This window comes from Antechinus flavipes, chromosome 3 (assembly GCF_016432865.1).
Source record: "Antechinus flavipes isolate AdamAnt ecotype Samford, QLD, Australia chromosome 3, AdamAnt_v2, whole genome shotgun sequence".
Taxonomy (NCBI): Eukaryota; Metazoa; Chordata; class Mammalia; order Dasyuromorphia; family Dasyuridae; genus Antechinus; species Antechinus flavipes.
Genome location: NC_067400.1, coordinates 250,767,297 through 250,789,712, shown reverse-complemented (window position 1 = coordinate 250,789,712; position 22,416 = coordinate 250,767,297). Strand labels below are relative to the sequence as shown.

General features: G+C 35.3%; 1 protein-coding gene across 1 annotated transcript; it reads left to right on the top strand.

Moving 5' to 3' along the window:
• The first annotated feature begins 488 nt into the window (after positions 1-488).
• On the top strand, positions 489-20,329 carry SOD1 (superoxide dismutase 1). Its single transcript, XM_051984884.1, has 5 exons — positions 489-678; positions 15,585-15,678; positions 17,775-17,844; positions 18,786-18,903; positions 20,120-20,329. The coding sequence occupies exons 1-5, from the start codon at positions 604-606 to the stop codon at positions 20,225-20,227; spliced, it is 465 nt and encodes a 154-aa protein (XP_051840844.1). The 5' UTR covers positions 489-603; the 3' UTR covers positions 20,228-20,329.
• The last annotated feature ends 2,087 nt before the right edge of the window (positions 20,330-22,416 follow it).

Here is a 22,416-nt window from a genome sequence, read left to right as displayed (position 1 = left end):
TCTAACGATAGTTAAAACTTGGTGTTAGTTCTTTTTCTTTTCTTAAACTGTATATTTCTTTATGTCTTTATGGTCTCCCCCATAGAACACAGGCTCAGCACGAAGGGAGGCTTTGTCTGTCACACGCGATAGAGGGGCCTTTGTTAATTGATTGATGTGGGCAGCAACTGCGGATAAAGAAAAGATGGGAACGAAGTGCACACTTCTCACGTGGAAGGCCTCGTGAGAAGGAATCGACGATTCTAGCTCCTTCTACCGTAAGTACAAACTAAGGTGTGCAAAGGGCTTAGATTTCGAGGCATTACGGGGCGGGATGGGGGTGGGGGGGCGCGGTATGAGTTACCTTCCTGATTGGTGGCCGCCTTTGGGGAGGGCGGGAAGAATGTTGACGGAGAGAGAATTTTGGTTGGTTGGACAGGATCAGGGGAGGGGCGGAGTGACGGCAGTGCGTGCCCTTAAGAGAGCAACTGCGTAGCTTACGGGTGAGCCTATTTTACCCCCCCTTGCTCTTTGGTCGGTCGTCTTTCGGCGGACCATCTTTTTCTTCTCTTCCGGCATCCAGCTCGGACGTGGAAGGACCGCGCGCTCGCTTGCTCTTGAGATATGGTGCTGAAGGCTGTGTGCGTTTTGAAGGGCGATGGCCCCGTGCAGGGCACTATTTTCTTCGAGCAGAAGCAGGCAAGGGCATAGCTAGGGTTGGGTGGATGGGTCTTGCTGTCCTTGCTGGGCTTCCTCCTTACCCTCCTTGGACCGTTCCCTCCCCCCACCTGCATCCCCTGTCCCCCTCTTCCCACCCCTTTTGCCCTTGTCTGGTGGGATCTTGGCTCTTTCCGCCCCTCCCCCATGTGCTGAGCTGTCTTGGGGTACCGGCCTTTCCTTTGCGCTCCCCACGCCGCAGGGGCAGGGGCGGGGCGTGGGGCGAACGGGCGGGCGCGGGAAGCGCCTGGAGACTTCGCTCCTCCTGGGAGCAGCGGGCGAGCTATCGGTGTTGCTACAGCTGCTGAGTCATGGGGGGCGGGGCAGCGAGGCGGGGGGGGGGGGTGAGGGGGAGGGAAGTGGCGGCCACAGTCCGGCTTGGGGAGGGGTCTCTCGCCCTGGGGCTGAGGAGCACCTAATCGCTTAGTTAACGCTCATTAAGCGCCTACTATGCGCCAGTCACGGGGCCGAGCGTGGGGATGCCTTAGAGAGCCGGGTAAAAGTTGCTGCTTTTCCGTTGCTCTTGCAAACAAATGCACAAACAAGATAGCCGTGGGGTGATCCTGAGGAGAGCCTAGGGTGAAAGGAAGGCCCTAGGATGAAGGGGAACGTGGTATGAAGGAAGAAAACAGAGTTCCAGGCATTGGGGGACGATCTGGGAGAATAGTCGGGAGTCTGGAGATGGAGAGCCGCGAGGAAGCCAGGGGAGAAGAGTAGTACAGTTTAGGAAGGCACCAAGTTATACCGGACTTCAAATGCCAATCATGCTATTTTGCATTTTTATCTGGAGATTGGGGAGGTGAGTAAAGAAGCAGTTGAGTCTCGCCTCTGAGAAGAGGAAAAACTCGTTCTCACCTTTTTCCTTCTTTAAGCGAGTTTAAGTCGTAATCCCCGTGAGAGAAACAATTTGAGGATTAAGGAAAGCTGAGCATCCACACCCTCTTAACTCCCCTCCCATGCTGACTCTGGACCCGCTCGAAGCTCCGCGAGCCCCCGCGCTGCCGCCCCGCTGAGCTGGAAAGGATAGATAAGAATATATGAAGACTTGAGATACAGGAGTCAGGGAACTTAAGGAATTTGGCCCAGTTGTGAGACTGTGCTGCTCTTAATCTTACAGTCTAGAGTGGGGTGAAGTGGTGCCTATGTTTGAAATAAGTATTTGGATAAAACGAGTACCAGTTAGAAGACTAATGGTAGGTATCAAGTCATGTGAAGTGGTTTGAAAGTCCGGAGAGGGGAGAAGGGAAGTGGATGGGACTGTGGAGTCTGGATTGTAAAGGTCTTGTGGCTGGGTTTCTGGGTGATTGAACTGAGGAGAGAGGTCAAAATCTAGGGTGTTTAATATGGGTTTAGCTGAAAATGTGCATGATAATAAAAGATTGGAAGAAGGTTGTAGAGGACTTTGAATGCCAGGTTGTTAGCTTGGCTGCTAGGAAGGTTATTTTGTAGGCAATGTGAAGGGAAACCAAACTGAAGGTTATTTTAATAACTCAGAAAATAGGAAATGAGGGTCTGAACATAGCAATGGGAATGAAAAACACCAAATCAAGTGTAAAACATATTGCAGAATATAGGCGTGACAGAGATTGGTTAATTAGGGATTGAGAAGAGAAGAGTCAAAATGACGAGTTTAAGACTGGGCAGTTGGAAGAATGGGTGGTACTGTCAACAAATGGGAAAGTTTAGGGGAAAATTGCATGAGGCTTCAGAACACTTAGCAGCTTTCTGGAAGAAGTCCTTATCATTGGACTAAATTGTCCTTGCTTTTTATCTGTCCTGTCTTTCCATTTTACTTCTCTCAGTGCCCTTCATTTTTCGTCTTGAACCTCATTGAAGTAAGAAGCCAGTTTTATCTTCACAATGTTTGAGCTTTCTGGAGTTTTTTTTAAACTTGGACTTTTTGTATATTTTAATCATTATACACTTAGTCATTCTACATTTCCTAGCCTATTTTATCTCCACAAGAAATCTGTTCACTATGAAGTCTGTATTGCAAAGAAAAAAGGAAAAGGATTTAAAAATTTTATAGCAGTTTGTTTTATAGGGGCAGAGAGTTGGAAATTAAGGGAATCCCCATCATTTGGAAAATGGCTGGATGAGTTATGGTATATGATTGTGGTGGAATACTTTTTTGTGCTGTAAGAAATGATTAGAGAGTTTGAATTCAGAAACACCTGGAAAGACTTGGATGAACTGATGCAAAAATACAGTGAGCCGAATCAGGAGAACATCATACACAGTAACAATATTTTAACATTGATCATCTTCGAAAGGCTTGGGTGCTTTGCTCAATTCAATGAATCCAGACAATTCCAGAGGATCCATGATAAAAAAAAAATCCACATCCATAGAGAAAACTAATGAATTCACAATGCAGATTAAAGATACTCTTTTCACTTTCATTTCTTCCCTTTTTTGCAGTTGGACTAATATGGAAATATTTTGCATGATTTTACATGTATAATTGATATATTGCTTGCTTTTTTAATGTGTGGGAGGGAAATTAGAAGGCTGGAGAGAATTTGGAACTCAAAATGTAAAAAGTAATAAATAATTTGGGAAAACTGTAAAGAAATACATGATTCTTATGAAAGAAGAAATTAAAAGGTAGAAGTTGACTTGTCCAGTTATATAATTGTAAACAGCAAAGTTGATATGTTTTAAAGGAGAATTTTATAGATGAAAACTTATTTATTTACAAATGAGGCACAAAGAGTTTACTTATAATTCACACATCTCACCCTTAGTAAGGAGTAGAGTACTTAAGACCATGGCATGAAGGTGAGTTGAATTTAAGTGAGAGAGTATTGTGCTGAGTCATCAGCCACACTTCCTGCTCCAGACCGAGTCCAGTGGCAAGATGTAAATCTACATCAGAATGTAGATCTGGAATTGACCCTGGATATATTGAGACACTTTGTCCTTTTTAAGCCAAGGTCTTTAACAGATCTCAGTTTGACCGAGGCTGCACCGGTTCAGTGATTAAGACTGGAAAAAATGAGGCAGAGAATAGCCTCTTTTACCCAATCAAACCCCCCCTTCCAAACACACACACACACACACACACACACACACACGTCTGTCTCATGTTAAAACACCATTGTTTTCTTTGTTTTTTGTTGTTGTTGGGAATTTTTTGTTTTGTTTTTTGAGGCAATTGGGGTTAAGTGACTTGTCCAGAGTCACATAGCTAAGAAGCGTTAAGTGTCTGAGACCAGATTTGAACTCAGGCCCTCCTGAATTTAGGGCTGGTGCTCTATCCACTGGGCTATCTAGGCTGCCCCTTCTTCCTTTGATTATTTAAACATGCAACATCAAAATTGGTGGGAGAAATAATTTTTTAGTTCATCTAAAATAGTATAAAATGAACAAACACAATAAAGAAAAGTGGTGTTCATTTTAGTAAGAGTAACTTAATTTTTAAAATACACAACAAAAAGATGAAAATTAAAAATGAATATTAAATATGAAATTTAAATATGAATATTAAATATAAAAATTTAAAAAAAACTTCTTAGAATCACTGATGGTGGAGCTAGAAGGGGCCTTAGTCTAACCTATTCATTTTGCAGATAAGGAAATCAACTTTAATTATTATACCTTTATAACCTATGTTGCTGGTATAGTTCTGTGGCTAGTCTGTGTGAATCCAATTCATTTTCTTGGGTAGAAGTAGTCTTATGATAATGGAGGGAATTTTTTTTCTTTCCAAACAATCAATTTGACATGTAAAAAGTACAAGATAGCCACACTTGAATATTGTACAATTAGCCTACACCCTAAATCTTTTATGTTGTTAACTACAGCTGTACACATAATTCAGCACTGAAAACATTATTCTCCATAAAAAAGTTCAGGCTCTTCTGTTGGTCCACTGAAAGAGTAGATTACAATCTCTGTTCATGCCCCTATTTTCTTCATTGGTGATGCTTCCTGGGATTGCTATTTTACAAAGGATCCTTAGCCATACTTTGCCATAATCCTGCCTCTATACTTTCTGGAGATGACAGCATTTTCTCCTCGCCTTTTTTGATTTTTTTTTGAGGAAACCTCAATCCTGGGGCCTGTCTTTTCTCAAAGGTGATTGAATCTTTCTATTGCTGTATTAGCTGTCTTTCTCCCATTTAAAAGTAAATTCTTTAAGAGCAGAGACTTGCTTGCTGAATTTGTATTCTAGCACATAGTGCCTATAGCATAGGAAGTATTTAATAAATAGTCTATTTTCTCTATCACAGAAAAAGGCATAGGTGTCAGAAAAAAGCATGATAGTTATGTCCAAAGCAGATAAATGGTGGTCAGAGGAAAGAAATTGGTATTTGCATGGATGTATGTTTTCATTTATACTGATATTTCTAAAACTTTTAAGTCAAAGCATTAGCAAATGAGGATTAGATAGCACTTAAGAAGCACTTACAAAGTCAGGAAACTGGCTCACCATAAACTTATTTTGATTAAGGCAAAATAGCTTATTTAAATGATGCCAGTATAAGGTAAGGTACAAGTCATTAATTTGGGATTGTTTTTGAGTTGTAGATATAAGGCAGGCTTTAATAAATATACTAAGAATTAAAATTGCTAAAACTATTTCAAACAAATTAAGTTTTTGCCATACATATTTTATATTCATACAATATTTATATGGCATATTGGAATATGTTGGGAATAAGTAAGATTGGCCTCTGATCTTGGTGATGTTACTAACTTGAACAAGACACAAATTTTGTAGGGCTTAGTTTTCTCTTCTAAAAAAAAATGAGAGGTTTGCATTAAATGAAGTCCTAGATCCTATCTACTTCTGAAGTGCTATAGTTCTATGAAATGAAGAATATGTCTATGTTCTTAAATTGTCTTTTAAAATTAGCAGCTGACATTTATTTAGTACTTAAGATTTGCAAATCATTTTCATAGTCATCATTTCACAATGGTTCTGTGAGATAGGTGCTTAAAGGTATTCTTATCTTCGAATTTTAGACCTGGAAGGGACTTTAGTATCCATCTAGTCAAATCCATACTTTTTGTATTATTTTGGATTATGTTTTAAATTATATTTTTGATTATAATACACCCCACAAGTATTTATTCTTCCCTTGAAGAATTACCATATGAAGGAACCCACTACTTCCCAAAGTGGTAGGTGGTTCCCTCTTTTGGAATGGAATTTCAATTTCATAGATGAGGCTCAGAAAAAATTATTGAAACTGTTAGAATTCTTAGGCTCTAAATCCAATGTTCTTGATAACAAACTACTATTTCTCTAGAACTTAGGGCTTTTCATCTTCAATTCAGTGTTAGTTATGACTTATTAGTCCTGCCTGCCTGATTATGAGGATGGATTTTTTAAAATAATGTATGTTGAATAGAGACTTGAAAAGGCCTAAATTATCTAATGAACAAAAAACTCCAGTTCATTGAATTGCAACTAGATATGTTTTAAGAAGACTGGAAAGGTAGATAGGGGCAGGTATGTTTTGAAGGACTACAAAAGGCCAAAAAAATTTTTGTATGTGCTTATACTTAAATTTTTGTCTCTTCTCATGTTGTCTCTGACAGTACAAAGGTGAAGATTCACATATGGCATGCTGTCAAGAATCTAATAACTTTTTTCAGTTAACATTTTTTCCCCTCTCAACTAATATTCCCTCACCAAATGAACACAAGAAAAAGAAAACTCTTGGGACAAATACACATAGTCAAGCAAAACAAATTACTGCACTGGACATATCCAAAAATATATGTTTCACTCTGCATCTTGAGGCCATCACCACTTTGTTAGGAGATGGTGACATGTATGTGTGTTTTTTTTTTTTTTAACTAACTTGATGGTATTTTATTTTTCCAAATACATGAAAAGATAATTTTCAACATTTGCTTCAATTTCAATTTGTAAAAAGTTTGTGTTCCAAATTTTTTTCCCTTCCCTCTTCTTCCTCCCCAAGACAGCAAGCAATCCGATATAGGTTAAACGTGCAATTCTTTTTTTTTAAATAATATTTTATTTTTCTAAATAGATGTAAAGATAGTTTTCAACATTCATTTTTAATAGTATTTAATTTTCCAAATTCATACAAAGGTAAGTTTTCAACATTTGCCTTTGCAGAACCTTGTGTTCTAAAATTTTCTTCCTCCGCCCTCTCCAAGTGAGCAAGCAATCTGATATAAGTTAAACATGTGCATTTCTTCTAAAATATTTTCATATTTGTTATGCTGCACACACAAAAAAAAACCTGATTAGAGGGGTTAAAAAAAAGTGAGAAAAAAACCCCTAGCAAACAATAATAAAAAAGATGACAATACTGTACTTTCATCCAATTCAGTCTCCATAGTTCTCTCTCTGGATGCAGATAGCACTTCATTACAAGTCATTGGAATTGCGTTGAATCACTTCATTGTTGAAGAGCCAACTCTATCACAGTTGATCATCACGTTATCTTGTTACTCTGTACAATGTTCTCTTGGTTCTGCTCACTTCATTTAGCATCAGTTCATCTAAGTTTTTCTAGGCTTTTCTGTAATCATTTTGCTCATTTCTTATAAAACAATAAAATTGCATTACATTCATATACCATAGCTTATTCAGCCACTCTCCAACTCCTGGGCATCCACTCGATTTCTAGTTCCTTGCTACTACAAAAAGAACTTTTTGCACCTGTGGGAGTCCTTTCCTCTCTGTTATGATTTTTTTTAGGATACAGACCCAGTAAAGACCGTTGGATCAAAGGATATTCACAATTTGATAGCTGTTTGGGCATAGTTCCAAATTGCTTTCTAGAATGGTGGATCATTCACCCCCTCCACCAACAATGTATTAGTGTCCCAGTTTATTTTTTCCCCCAGTCTTGACTTTGCCACTTTCCCACTAGCTGGGCAAAGGCAAGTCATTTCATTTATTTTACCCTTACTACTGTCTTTGTTTTCAAAATGAAGATAATAGTACTTAACAACACTGATCTTACAGTGGGATTTGGACAATGAAATAAACAAAAGATGCCTGAGAAGGAGAGAAGTTTTGTAGAAGGGCTATACCAGTGAGTCCTGTGGGAGTTTGAACTATACATTCTTTTTTCCCCCCTGATTCTTTTTTTTAATTAAGGCTTTTTTCTTTTCAAATTGTATGCATAGATAATTTTCAACATTCACCCTCGCAAAACCTTGTGTTCCAAATTTTTTTTCCCTCCCTTCCCCTCTGTTAGACGGCAAGTAATCCTATATATATATATATATATATATTGAACATGTGTAATTCTGCACATATTTCCGCAATTATACTGCACAGGAAAAATCAGATCAAAAAAGGAAAAAAATGAGAGAAAAAATGTAAGCAAACAACAAAAAAAGATGAAAATACTACTTTGTGATCCACACTCAGTTCCCACAGTCCTCTTTCTGGGTGTCAAGATCATTGGAACTGGCCTGAATCACTTCATTGTTGAAAAGAGCCACATCTATCAGAATTGATCATAGTATGTAATCTTGCTGTTGCTGTGATTCTGCTCACTTTACTTAGCATCAGCTCATGGCCTTTCTGAAATCATCCTGCTGATTGTTTCTTAAAGAACAATAATATTCCATAACATTCATATACCATAATTTGTTCAGCTGTTCTTCAACTGATAGGCATCCATCCACTCAGTTTCCAGTTTCTTGCCACTACAAAAAGGGCTGCTACAAACATTTCTGCATACATTTCCTCCTTTAAGATCTCTTTGGGATATAAGCCTAATAGACACATTGCTGACTCAAAGGGTATGCACAATTTGCTAGCCCTTTGGGCATAGTTGCAAAATTGCTCTCTAGAATGGTAGTCATTCACCATACCTTCACAAATGATATATTAGTGTCACAGTTTTTCTACATCCCCTCCAACATTTATCATTATCTTTTTTTTGGTCATCTTAGCCAATTTGAGAGGTGTGAAGTGGTATCTCAGAGTTGTCTTAATTTGCATTTCTCTAATAGTGATTTAGAACATTTTTATATGACTATAAATGGATTTAATTGTCATCTGAAAATTGTTCATATCCTTTGATCATTTATCAATTGGAGGATGATTTGTATTATGAATTTGAGTTAATTCCATATATAGGAAATGAGATTGTAAAAGCTTCCCCAGCCTTCTGTTTCTCTTGGATTGGTTTTGCTTGTGCAAAAACTTCAATGTAATGTAATCAAAATTATCTCTTTTTTTTTTCATTTCATAATATTCTCTAGGGTTTTTGGGGGGGCCATAAATTTCTTCTCCACAGATCTGACAAACGATCCCTTGTTCTCTTAATTTGCTTATAGTATCATGTCTAAATCGTGATCTCATTTCAATCTTATCTTGATATAGGATGTTAGATGTTGTTCATTGCCTAGTTTCTGCAGTACTGTTCTCCAGTTTTTTCAACAGTTTTTGTTAAATAGTGAATTTTTATGTAACATGTTTCATCTGGAATCATGGTTATTGATCAAAGATCTCAAGTCCTTAAAAGTTGTTTTTCTTTATATATTATTGTATAAACTTAAATTGTTATGATGTAAAATATTGTGATATAAATGATATGAAATGAGTTCTGCTCATTTCATCTTGAATCAGTTCATGTAGGTCTCAGGTTTGTCCAAAACTGACCCATCACCGTTTCTTATGGCACAATACTATTACATTATATTCCTATACCACGGTTTGTTTAGCCATCCCTAGTTGATGGGTGCCTCCTTAGTTTTCAGTTTTTGCTACTACATAAGGAGTTGCTATAATTATTTTTATACCTATGGATCCTTTCCTCCTTTCTTTGATTTCCTTAAGGATATGGACCTATTTCTGGACCAATTCACAGCAGACCCTTCAAAAATTGTTACTTTTTTGGTGGTATTTTCTAGCCTGAATAAAAGGTGTAACCTCAGACTTGTTTTAATTTATATTTCTTTAATGATTAGTTATTTGGAGCAGTTTTATTGATACTTTTGAAAATTGCCTTTTCATATCATTTGACTATCTATTTTGGGATTAGCTCTTTTGAAGAACTCCCTTTCAACTGAAAAAGAAAATCAAAGAAATCTTCATGGAGGGAAGATTATACTAGAGCTGAGTGTTGAGGGAAGAGGAGGGCAGAAACAAGATTGTGTTCCGTCTTCATTGACTGCACAGAGTAGATAGTAACACATTTTAAGACATAGCCAGAGTGAAGTGTAATAATGTGAAATAAGGCTAGAAATGTAGATTGGAAATATATTGTAGAGATTTAAATTGCTGTGTTTATTCCTATTATGAAGTAAGACCATTTACAGTTGGAAAAGGTTAAAAAGAAAATATCAGAACTCTACATGTAAGAAGATTATTTTGGTAGTAGTTTAGATTGGTATAAAGGATGAGGGCAGAGTAGTGAGGTAGTAAGAAAAGTTTAGGGAAGAGTTAAAGAAATTGATTTAACAGTGGTATCAGTATGAACAGAAGGGAAGGGGATGTATTTTTGAGACAAGAGATTGGAGATATACTTGGCAGGACTGTCAAATGGATTAAATTCTAAAATGTCTTTTCTAGTTTCATAAATTGATTTTTTTAGACTTTGCTAATACAGAGCAGCAATTGGAAAGACTGGTGAATTAATGCAAAGTGAAGTAAGAACCAAAAAAACAGACCAGTTTGGAAGTATTCCGCTGAAATTACTAAACAGCATACCTTTTGACCCAAAAGTTCCACCTATAGGTCTTTCTCCCTAGGAAATCAAAGAAGAAAAGGACAAATAGTTTGAGCATCTCTGCTCTCTCCCCTCTCCCCCCCCCCCTTTGCCAAAATGTAGATTTATTTAGGAGAAGAGATTACAAATAAAATAAGAGGTAAAATAGGGACTGGGAGTTGTATATGAAATAGAAAGCAGAAAAGTTACCAAAGAGAGGAATAGTTTGGGAGAATCTATTAAAGGAATATGCCATTGACTGGCAGGTTAGATATATAAAGGAGTTCAGCAGACTAACCAGAATTAGCTATAGTAAAGAGAAAGACACTATTAAAAGGAAGGTACTACAAGGGAGAGAGAGTCCCTCATATGGGCTTAGCCCTAGAAAGTACTTAGCCAAGACCATTTTTTGGTTTATGTGTGATCACAAAGAATTATTAACTTAGAGGCTACCCATCAATTGGGGAATGACAGAATATGTTATGATATATGAATGGCATGTAGATTCCACAGTAGTTAAAATCTCTGAATTTAACAACCCCTAAGTTCAGATCTTTTCTGATTCTCACTTAATCATTCTTTGCCTCAGTTTCCTCATTTGTAAAATAGGGATAATAATATATCTGAAACTTTTAAAGCACTATGTAAATGCTAGTCATCATTGTTATGTTGTTGTAATGGAATATAGTTGTGATGTAAGAAATGAGGGAATTAATTTCAGACAAACTTGAACTGGCTTATGTAATTTGACACAGTGAAATATTGGAACCAGGAGAATAGTTCATACAGTACTGATGTAAAGACAAGCAACTTTTAAAGACTTAATTTTGGTCAGTGTAGTCATTGACCACAATTCTGGAGGATCCATAATGGAATGTGCAACCCACTTCCTGGTAGATGAGGGGTGCAGATTGAGGTATTTTTTGTTTGAGGCAGACAGCAGAGAATTTAAGCTTTACTTGATTGTATATACTTAGTTCTTTTTTCCCTCATTCAGTTGTATAGTTATTTCTTCCCTCTCCTCAATACTCCCCATAGAGAGACAGTAGCAGGGCAAGAAAAGTATTTTAATTGAAAAAAATTAAAATTATATGCATTGTAAATGGAAAGAAACAATGGCAAAATAATTATTGATTGTTGAATATCTTTAATGTTGGGGAATTATAAGAAATAACAAACGTAATATAATAATAATAAAATATAAATAATTAATAAAAAGTTATGAGAAAACACTTTCCTTTAACTACTTTGCCAGAGGTGAGGTTCAACAGATGTGGAAGATTGCATACATTGTTTTGTTTGCATACGTGCTATGTGTATGGGAGGATATATTGATTGGTTTTAGTGACTTTGCTATGAATCTTTCCTTAAATCTTGGGTTACACAAGTGCTAATCTTCTTAGTGAAGAGATGAGCTCTGAGAAGTTGGATTATTAGTTTAAGGTTATACAACTGATATATAATCTTCATGCTTTTTGACTACTTTCCTTCATGTTGAATTCCCTCATTGAATGCTCTTGTTCTTACCCTCTCCTGCAAAACTTCATTCAAATCCCAACCTCCTTTTTTTTATTATTATAACTTTTTATTGCCAGTACATATGATGGGTAATTTTTTACAACATTATCCCTTGCACTCACTTCTGTTTTGATTTTTCCCTTCCCTCCCTCTATTACCTCCCCTAGATGGCAAGCAGTCGTATACATGTTAAATATGTTATAGTATATCCTAGATACAATATATGTGTTTAGAAACGAACAGTTCTCTTGTTGCACAGGGAGAATTGGATTCAGAAGGTAAAAATAACCTTGGAAGAAAAACAAAAATGCAAACAATTGTTTTCCCAGTGTTCGTTCTCTGAGTGTAGCTGCTTTTATCCATCATTGATCAATTGGAACTGAAATAGATCTTCTCTTTGTCGAAGATGTCCACTTCCATCAGAAAACATCCTCATTCAGTATTGTTGTTGAAATATATAATGATCTCCTGGTTCTTTCCAAGCCTCTCTGTATTCATCCTGCTGGTCATTTCTTACAGAACAATAATACTTCATAACATTCATATACCACAATTTACCAACCATTCTCCAATGGATGGGCATCCATTCATTTTCCAGTTTCTAGCCACTACAAAAAGGGCTGCCACAAACCATTTTGGCACATACAGATCCCAAATCCCAATCTTCTTCAAAATGATTTTCTGGAATTAAAGGAATGCTTGTTGATTGGGGGATGGCTAAACAAATTGTGGGATATGATTGTAATAGAATATTATTGTACTTTAAGAACTGATAAGCAGGATGATTTCAGGAAAACCAGAACTGACTGATACAAAGTGAAGTGAACAGAACGAGGAAAACTGTATACAGAAAAGCAATTTTTATGTTGTACGACTGTGACTGACATCTATTTTCAGCAATACAATGAACCATAACAGTCCCAAAGAACTAATGGTGAGACATATGGTCTCCAGAAGAAAAAAAATACTGTTTGAAACACAGAAGCATGCTATTTTTCAATTTTTTTCATTTTCATTTTTAAAAATTTAAGTCTTATACAAAATGACTAATATGGAAATGTTTTACATAATTGCACATATATAACATATCTGATTGCTTACTATCTCAGAAGGAGGAAGGGATGGAATTTAGAATTAAAAACTTTTAAAATGTTTAAAAATTTTTTTTTTTTAAAACAAAAAGGTCTTTTCAGGTTACCACTACTGTTAGTGTCTTCCTTCTAAGATTATCTCCCATTTACAATGTATGTACCTTGTTTGTTTCCCTTACTAGAATATAAGCTTTATATCTCAGTATTTACATAGTGTGGTAAGTGCTAAATATAACCTTGTTGATTGATTGACTGACTGGCAATGCTGGGGACATTGACATCTGATGAGTCTAGACAAAGTAGATGGCCCCTTTAAGATAAATCTTCTGTTCAAGTAACTACAGCACTGCAGGATCTCTTTATTTTGTATTTAGTTAAAAGAAAAACCATTTTCTAAACTTTGCTTTATTCTAATTGATTAGCTACAATATCTTTTCAGCATGGTGTGTGTGTGTGTGTGTGTGTGTGTGGGTGTGTGTGTGTGTATCTCCATGAATTAAAACTTATTATAACTTGATTAATCTATGGTTTGGCTTGAAAAACGTTCCTCTGGGTTATCAGGGGGATAAAGTTTTCCTTACTTAAAAACAAACAACCTCCCCCCCCCCCAAAAAAAAAAAAAAAATGTTTTTCTTGTGGAAACAAAAGGAATCTGTAGTATTTTGAACCTATGTCAAGAGTTTAGAAGGTAGAAAAATATTACAGAAAAGTGAAAATGAAGCGTCTCATACTAAGAAACATATAGGCATTTGTGATGAAAAGACAGGAGCTGAGTGGAAAATTTGATTTTCAAATATAGGACTCAGGAAAAGCATAAGGAGGTAATCAGGAAAGTGCTTTCACAAGGGACTTTAATAGGATTTATCTGTTTATATTCCTACATGAGAGGATGATAACTTGTAACTCAGTGATTAGAAGGAGAATATATAGACAGAAGGCACAGGTGATTTGAATATAAAGGGATAATATCTTTAAAAAAGTAAAATTAAAGGGCTAGAGGAATAAGTTGGGAGAAAGGGAAAGGCAGAATTAGAATAGTACAAATTATCTACCATAAAAAGAGGCAAGAAAAAGCTTTTACAGTGGAGGAAAGGAGGAGGATGAAAAGATGAGTGAGTGAACCTTACTGTCATCAAAGTTGTCTCAAAGAGGAAATAACACACTTAATATAGGTATAGGAATTTATCTTACCTTGTAGGGAAGTAGGGTGGGAATGGGATAAGGGAAGCTAGGAGGGGTGATAAAAGAAAGGGCATATTAGGGGAGGGAATGTCAGTAACAAAATATTTTTGAAAACAGGTAGAGTGAGAGAGAATAAATGGGGGGGATAGTTAACAATAGTAATTGTAAAAAGAATTTTGAAGCAAGTTTCTCTGATAAGGTCCCATTTCTCAAACATAGAGGGAAATGAGTTAAAAAAAAATTTTTTTTTAAAGAATCATGCCCCAATTGACAAATGATCAAAAGATGATCTGTGCCCAGAAGGCTATAAATTCATGCATCTAATTTGACCTAACAATGCCACTACTAGGTATGAATACCAAAAGAGATAGTAAATAGTCATCATCATTTGTCGAATTAGGGAACTGACAGTCAAATCTCTGCTTTTTAGCAAGTTCAGTTTGGCAGCTCTCTGGAGGATAAATTGGAATGGAGTAGAGACTGGAGGAAGGCAAGAAGATATTGTCATAGTTCAGGAGAGAGTATAAAGTTGGGAAAGCTGAGATGATGTAGAGGTAGAGGTAGAAATGAAAAGTTTTGGCAATTTACTGGATTCTATCTAGTAAAGGAAAGATAGATGACACAGAGATTGTAAATCTGGAATCCTAGAAGGATTCCATTACCCTAAAAGGGTCATAAAGTTTTCAAGAGTAATGGGGATAATTCAGAAAGAGAGGTGTGTTTTGAGGTATCTTCACCTTGGACTACACTAGATGACAAAGTCAGATTCCAAAAAAGATCTTGACAAGATAGAAACATTATAAATGAATCTCAAAGGAAAGAGACTCTTAGTGAGAGATTGAAGATGAACATAGTATATAAAGATCTTTGTCTTTTCATAGCTAGGAAGGCAATAATGGTAGAGGGATACAAAGATTCCTAAAGTGATGTCCCTTTCCCCTAACAAACCTGGTTTTTCATAAAACCAGCATTTTAGTTTAAAATTAATGCTAATTTCTACAAAGTCCTCTGTGGTCATTGAACAGTGAAACTGGAAATAACTTCACATCATCTTATTCAACACCTTTATTTTATTGAGAATTAAACTGAGTCCTGGCTTCTTAAGTGAATTTAGATCTATTGACATCAAACTCAATGTTTTGTTTTTTTCCTCCTCTAATCTTGGAGGTTTTAATCTTCCTAAAACTAGTTCATCCACATCCCTCTTCTCCAAAAATAAAATGGCTCCCCAGTGATCACAGTCTGATTGACTTAAGACATTTTATACTTGACATTAAATTATTGGTTCCTTATAAGTCCTATAGGTAACTTATAGTAATATAGAGTTACTGTTAAGAATTAAGATATCTGACATTCTATTAATGTCATAGAACAAATGAACCTTCCAGATCACTTGTTAATTTAGTTATTTCAAATTAATGAGATCTTTCTTTGAATAAAGGTTGGGGAACCTGTGGAACTGTCTGGAAGCATTAAAGGATTAGCTGAAGGAAATCATGGATTCCATGTCCATGAATTTGGTGATAACACTCAAGGTAGGTTTTTTAATTTATGTGCAATTTGTTGGGCCACTGTAGCTTGTCAGGAAAATAATGTAGTCCAGAAATAGGTTAACCTAATTTGAATTGTGCCATCATTGTTTTGCTTTACAATGGATGTTTATATAGGTAAAGTAAAATTTAAATAAATATTAAGATTAGTCTTGTTTGATGAGAGTTGAAGGTCAAAAAAGCCAACCTTATATTCATAAAGCATAGTTGCCCTGATGATCTGTTGTCTGAAAACATTTATTGACTTTTAGGTGGCCATATATGGCCATTTGTAGCAGCATTTAATAAAGGAAAGTGGGGAGAGATCAGAGCCATTTTTGGTATTGCTTTGCTCAGTATCTTGCACATACCTTTTATTCCATTCATAACAGGCTTAGTAAAAACAAATTTAGTCCATTATTGCTTTAGAATGTCTTGGCTTCTAGTTTGACATTGGTTGAAGGGTAATTAAGGGACTTAAAATTGCAAAATTTATATAGTGAATTTAAGAAAGATATCTTCTTCAACTTCATTGTGGAATTTTACCATTAGAAAATTATCTCAATCCAAAGAGAGGACTGTGGGAACTGAGTGTGGATTACAATTTAGTATTTTCACTCTTTTTGTTGCTTGCATTTTGTTTTCTTTTTTATTTTTTCCCTTTTTGTACAGCGTAATTGTAGAAATATGTATAGAAGAATTGCAAATGTGTAACATATATTGGATTATTTGACCATCTAGGGGAGAGGAAGGGATGAAGGAAAGGGGGTGAAATTTGGAACACAAGGTTTTGCAGTGTTGAAAAATTATCCATGCATGTTTTGAAAATAAAAAAGTAGCTCAATATAATCACATATCACTGTTAAATTATCCTCTGAATATTTTATCTACTCACTTGACTCTTGTATTGATTATACTTTTTAAATGTTTAACAATTTGAATAAGAAAAGGAACATTAATTTGTTCTATTGAAAAAAATTACCTTTCTTTCAGCCACCCTATTCTGGTTTGTTATTTACTTTAGTTGAAGTTTTAGCTCTCCCAATGGGAGATTACACAATGCTGCCTAGTGATCTATTATGGAAGTGTCTTAATCAAAAAGCTATAGTTTAAATGTTAGCAGGTATAGGTAAGTTTAAGAGTACTTGTTTCAGTCAAGCAATGGGAATCACAGCTGTTAAGATATGCATTCCTCCTGAATCCAAAGAGGTGGTATTTCCCCTCTATCTCAATGGCAGACAATTGTTTCTGCTTACAAGAATTTGTTTATTGTGGAGAGATGACCAACTTTCCTCTAAAATAGCTCATGCTTTAGTTAAAGTATAGGGACCTTTTGCTTTCTTAGCACTTTGATTTTATGTCAGAACTTCCTTATTTTACACAAGGAAGTTAAAGCCCAGTATTGTAAAAGGACTTGCCTAAAGTTATGTGAAAGGGATTTAATCCTATTTTATGTACTGAGATACTGGGTTTTTATTATTATTATTATTGTTTCAGTTGTATCCAACTTTGTGAACTCGTTTGGGGTTTTCTTGGCAAATATTCTGTAGTGGTTTGCAATTTTAATTTGTTAATCTAGGGGGAAAAGATAATAAGTTTGGATTAATCATATATAATCCATAGTATATTTTAATATAGAAGAATTAAAACTAAGTGGAGTTGTGACATGTTGGATCTTGAGATTAATAGGTCTTTATAACATGATTTCTTTAAAATTAGTATTATGTTCAAATGATTTTTAATGAGTTATAGCTGTGCTGCTTTCATTTAAATGAATAACAAAATTAGAAATAAATTTTGCTTATTTAAAATGGTGAACAATACCTTTTTTGGATCATTTAACTTACAAAATATTGAACTAAAGTCCTTGAGAAGAATTTGGTAAGAGAGTTGCAAGAAACCGTGTGGATTTTTCTTCTTTGAACTTTAAAAGGGATCCTACATTTGGTACCCAAGTTTTGGTAGGTAACTAGTATACAATAGGTTTTAGATAACTCTAATTCAGTTTACTTATTAATAATTTTGTGTGTGATTATATCTTTATAGAATAATTTATTTTGAAGTCTTGATTATAGTCTTTAGTCTTTCTTTTTTGCTAATAGGATGTACCAGTGCAGGTGCTCATTTTAATCCTCATTCCAAAAAACATGGTGGACCAAATGATGATGAAAGGTAAGTGATAAGAATTGTCAGGTTTGCTGAGGCCTTTTAATTTGTAAAATGAGAGTTGGATTCAGGTCTCTCTCTAGAATCTTATTTCTGTAGGACTGACGTGATGGTGAATTTCTCTTTAACCCTATAGAATTGGAATTTTAGAAGTGTTCTTTCTTCCGTCTTTCCACTTAGCAAAGCAGCAAAAATGCATCATTTCTCCCCCATTTTTAATGTAGCGCTGTGGGGACTAAAATGATCACAAATGGGAGCACAAATTAAGAGGGCTTTGTTTTTATCATGTTTATTTAATACAGAACACAATGTCAAATGAAACAAATAGAGGAAATGACATGAATATATAGTATTGTCAGACATTAGAATAAACCAACCACCATTTTTAAAGCATGGGGGAGGGAGGAAGTCTGTGAACATCAAGGCCTATAATTTATGAAACTACTTAATACCATTCAAATTGGATGAAATTTCCAATTTCCACTTTTTCCTGGAAATAGGAAAAGTAGATGGTTTAAAAGGAAAACTTAAAAGATTCAATCCTGTAAGGACTGATTTGATATCAGGGTGAAAACCTTAATAATTCACTACTTCTTATTCATAGGATAAACTAAACTTTGATCAGTAGTTCCTTCTCTTGGTTATTAGGAAGAATCTACAATCACTCTTTCCCATTTCCCCTCTTCCTTTCCCTCCCCCCCAAAACAAAAACTTTTCACCTAATGTTACTTTGTCTCTTTAAAGTTTGACTAGATTAGTCGAGGGATTTTATTACTTTTTTCAGCTTTTAATTCCTGTATCTGGATTGTTACCTGACTATTCTTATTTGATCAGTGTTTAGTTGACCAAATACAATAGGTAATTTCATCCTGGCAGATAGGGTCTGACTTTAAACTTGGAAACACTTGATTGGAAAGTTCCTTAAGATCCTTTTTTGTGATCCATAGGCATGTTGGAGACCTTGGCAACGTGATTGCTAACAAAGATGGTGTGGCAACAGTGTCTATCAAAGATTCTTTAATTCAGCTTTCAGGACCAATGTCTATCATTGGCCGTACTATGGTGGTAAGTGTTGAAATATCAAGTGTTTGTATGTGCACACGTGTACCTGTCCTAATACATATAGACCTTGTGGCCCCTGGGTATGTATGTCATTTAGCTTTTGAATGCTCTAAGCAGCTCTTTAAACTTAGAAGGTGCTGACCTGCATTACTAGAGGGAGTTACTTCATACATTAGTCCAGCCACCCCATCTCTTAAAAGATTCCTAATAATGAGACTGAGGACTCATGTTTTAACTTGTTTTCATACTTCAGCAATTAAAATTATGCTAAAAATCAACGCTCACAGTGAAAGGGAACAAAAATAATGACCTTGGTCACTGTACTATAGAGGTTAAATGCTAATTCCTCATTCAGTCAGTTAAAGGTAAATTGTTAAAGTCTTAGAAAACTAAACATCTGGGAATTTTTTAATTTGGGGTGAAAATAAGGGTAGAAAAGAGAATTGATTATACTGGATCTAAATTAAAATATTAATTTGAAATTTTGGGAATTTTATTAAATCTTAATGCCATAGTTGGTTTAATATCCAAACAACTCAAATAGCAAATTTTGCTGTTTGATCTGCCAGTATTCAATTCCTTCCCTCCCCTACCTTTTTTTTTTAATTTGTATTTTGACTACTAAAGTTACCACACTGCTCAAAATATGGGGGAGAATGCTAGTCCATTTTACTTTTAGTAAAAATGAAAAAGTAATCAGAAATAACAATGAAAATATTCTTCCAGATAGTTTAGGGGGTATCTCTGGGTTCTGTTCTGCTATGCTATCTTAACATTTAAGTAGATTTTGAGCCCAATTTGACTTGTTCCCTCAATTTGTATTTGATATATAGTGCAAATAGTGTTAGAAAATCATTATAATTTCTTTGGTATTATGGAAGTCTAGGATCAATATGCTCTAGATTTTTAACTTGTTAATTTCCTTTATTATAGTAGCAAACTGTCTTAAGACAGAATTTTATTTAGGTATACGACAACACAACCTATAACATAAAATCCTATTAAATGTTACAGGCTTGTTTTTCTAAAAAAAAGTTATTGTATATATTTAAGTGTTCATTAATCACTAAAGGTTCACTTGACATGCCCCTTGATCTATGTACATGAGGGTCTTACCTCTCAGGGATTAGGGAGAAAAAAACGGGTGTAGTAGCCACTTAGCATATAGCTTAATTTTCTTAAACTGCCTCTTAAAAAAATTTTTTTTTTTTTTTATTAGGTCCATGAGAAAGCTGATGACTTGGGCAAAGGGGGAAATGAAGAGAGTGGAAAAACTGGAAATGCTGGACCTCGCCTAGCTTGTGGCGTGATTGGGATTGCTAAGTAAATCATTTTCCTAGGATGTAACTTACCTAGGAGTACAGAGATGTGGATGATTAAATGTATAAATGTACTTGGCAAGACCATTAAATACTAATCTTAAGTCAAAGCTTGTGTGAAACTTTAATTGCTTTGTTCAAATGTCTCATACAGATTTGTATAAAATTTCGAACAATTATAATTAAAATGCAGCACTGACTGTGGAATATTGTTTCTGGGAATTAAACTTGGTTGTCTGGCATAATTTTGTTTGAATTTATCAAACTTTAAGGCTGGTCTCAAACATTAGATATACAAATGTTTCTTTAAAGTGAACTTTGTTGGAACAGTTCAGAGTAGAATTTAGCTCTCTTAGGCCTTGGGAAGGCTGATATCAAGTATCATTTGTGTGGCAAATCTAATGAGGCAAGACAGGGATATGTGTATTATTTATAACTAATTGCCTTTTAAAAAAAAACCCTGAGAAACCTGTTTCTAGCAGCTGGCTCATAATGGACCATGTTTAGGTCCAATAAAAGGATAGTTTTCTTGGACAAAGAGTATAGAGTATATATCCTCCTGCCATGGCTTAAGACAAGATAATGTGGTGTCCTAGCATGAAACAAACAGCTTTTAAATAACAGGTGGCAAAATTTCTACTTTTATGTAAAAATCTCCATTTATTTACAATTGTTTTAAGCCAAAATCTAAGTCTTAAAACCATATTGGCTAAGAGTAAGAAACTTACCTGCCAAGTTAGCATTTTTTTTCCTTTCTTCCACAGTCATGCCTTAGTAGTAAGCCCAGTACCATTTAATATATAACTGAAATTGGCACATTCTGTTTCCAAGCTCTTTTCATAAGGTAAAATGCTGCAGAATCCCACCTCTGCAAGTTAGTAGTTAAACTAAATTCAGAACACTGAAGTGGAGTATTATTTCTGGGTTTCTTAGCCTTTAATGCATGCTTAGGCATTTTTTTCTCTCTTCCCCCCCAAGAAGTGGTCCTTATCCCTTATCTCTTTTAATCCTGTTTACATTATGCAACTTTTAAAATGAAATGTATTCAAATCAAGGTTTTGAATGAAATGCAAATGATGGTGACCAAAAAATTTAGAAAAACATAGATTTAACAAATTGTAAAGTGAATACCTTGGCAGATACATAGTAGTAAAATGTCACTCTATATCCTTTCCCTAAAAAATTCATTAGCCTTGACAATTCATAAAAATGTCTGGAAGTTATTTTTTAAAATACTAACAATTTAAAGGAGTAGAAAAGTACAAGTTGTAACTCTTCACTGAACTCTACTAATAATAGCCCAATACTAGATAGGGTACTCATTGCACCATTCGAGAGACTCTTTTGTGTCATATGGTATAACTTCCCTTGTAAAAAAATTAAGTAAATTTTGAATAATCAAAACTGGAATAATGGATGTTTTTTAGGCTATGATTTCAGTCTTCATACAAATATCCTTTCAGGTGACTCAATGGCTCCAACATGAATGAAACAAAACAGTAAAGACAAATTTTTGAACACATGGAATTTTAAGTTCACAGCTATGTAAACAGGATTTTTCTCCTTTATTCTGCAAATGCAGGAACATAATAAAAATGCCCCCCACTCCCCCCCCCTTACCCCCTCAAATGCCCTGCTGCAAAAAAGCAGCATTAAAAAAATTACTCAAGTAACAAAGCAGCTGCCTCTTCATTTAGGGGAAAGGTGGGGAGAAGAGAAATTAACGGTATTACATCAAAGCCAAAATAGGTTGTTGTTTCTTTTTTTAAAAGCACAAGATTAATACAATTTTTATGAGCACAGTGTTTGGTTTTGTGCAACACTGAATACCTTTTCGGTAGGCTATTGGATGAATGCTCTTGTACCCTAATCTTGATTTGCTTTTTTGGCTTTGGCTATTTTATCATCTCCTGTATAGATAATTTAAACTCCATTAATTTGTTACAGAAATGCAGCAAGACTACCTAGAAAGAAATCTGCCTAGTAAGGAAGTGCACAAAATAAGTGAGGAAATAAAAGCTTAACTTATGCAGAACAGGTAGCATCTTAAAATTCTCAATATTAAAGAAAAATATTTTAAGCTGGAGTTTTCAGTCTTGATTTCTTTTCCAAACCCCACCCTCTCAACCACCTGAAAACAAAACAAAACAAAACAAAACAATGCATTTGTGGGTTAAAAGAAAAAAAGCAGGCTAAT

Bases quoted from the DNA above. Each gene is read 5' to 3' on its own strand.
- SOD1 (XM_051984884.1), top strand. From the start codon at position 604: ATGGTGCTGAAGGCTGTGTGCGTTTTGAAGGGCGATGGCCCCGTGCAG. The intron at 15,679-17,774 runs GTAGGTTTTTTA...TTTTGCTAATAG, and splicing joins ATTTGGTGATAACACTCAAG to GATGTACCAGTGCAGGTGCT. The intron at 18,904-20,119 runs GTAAGTGTTGAA...TTTTTTTATTAG, and splicing joins TCATTGGCCGTACTATGGTG to GTCCATGAGAAAGCTGATGA.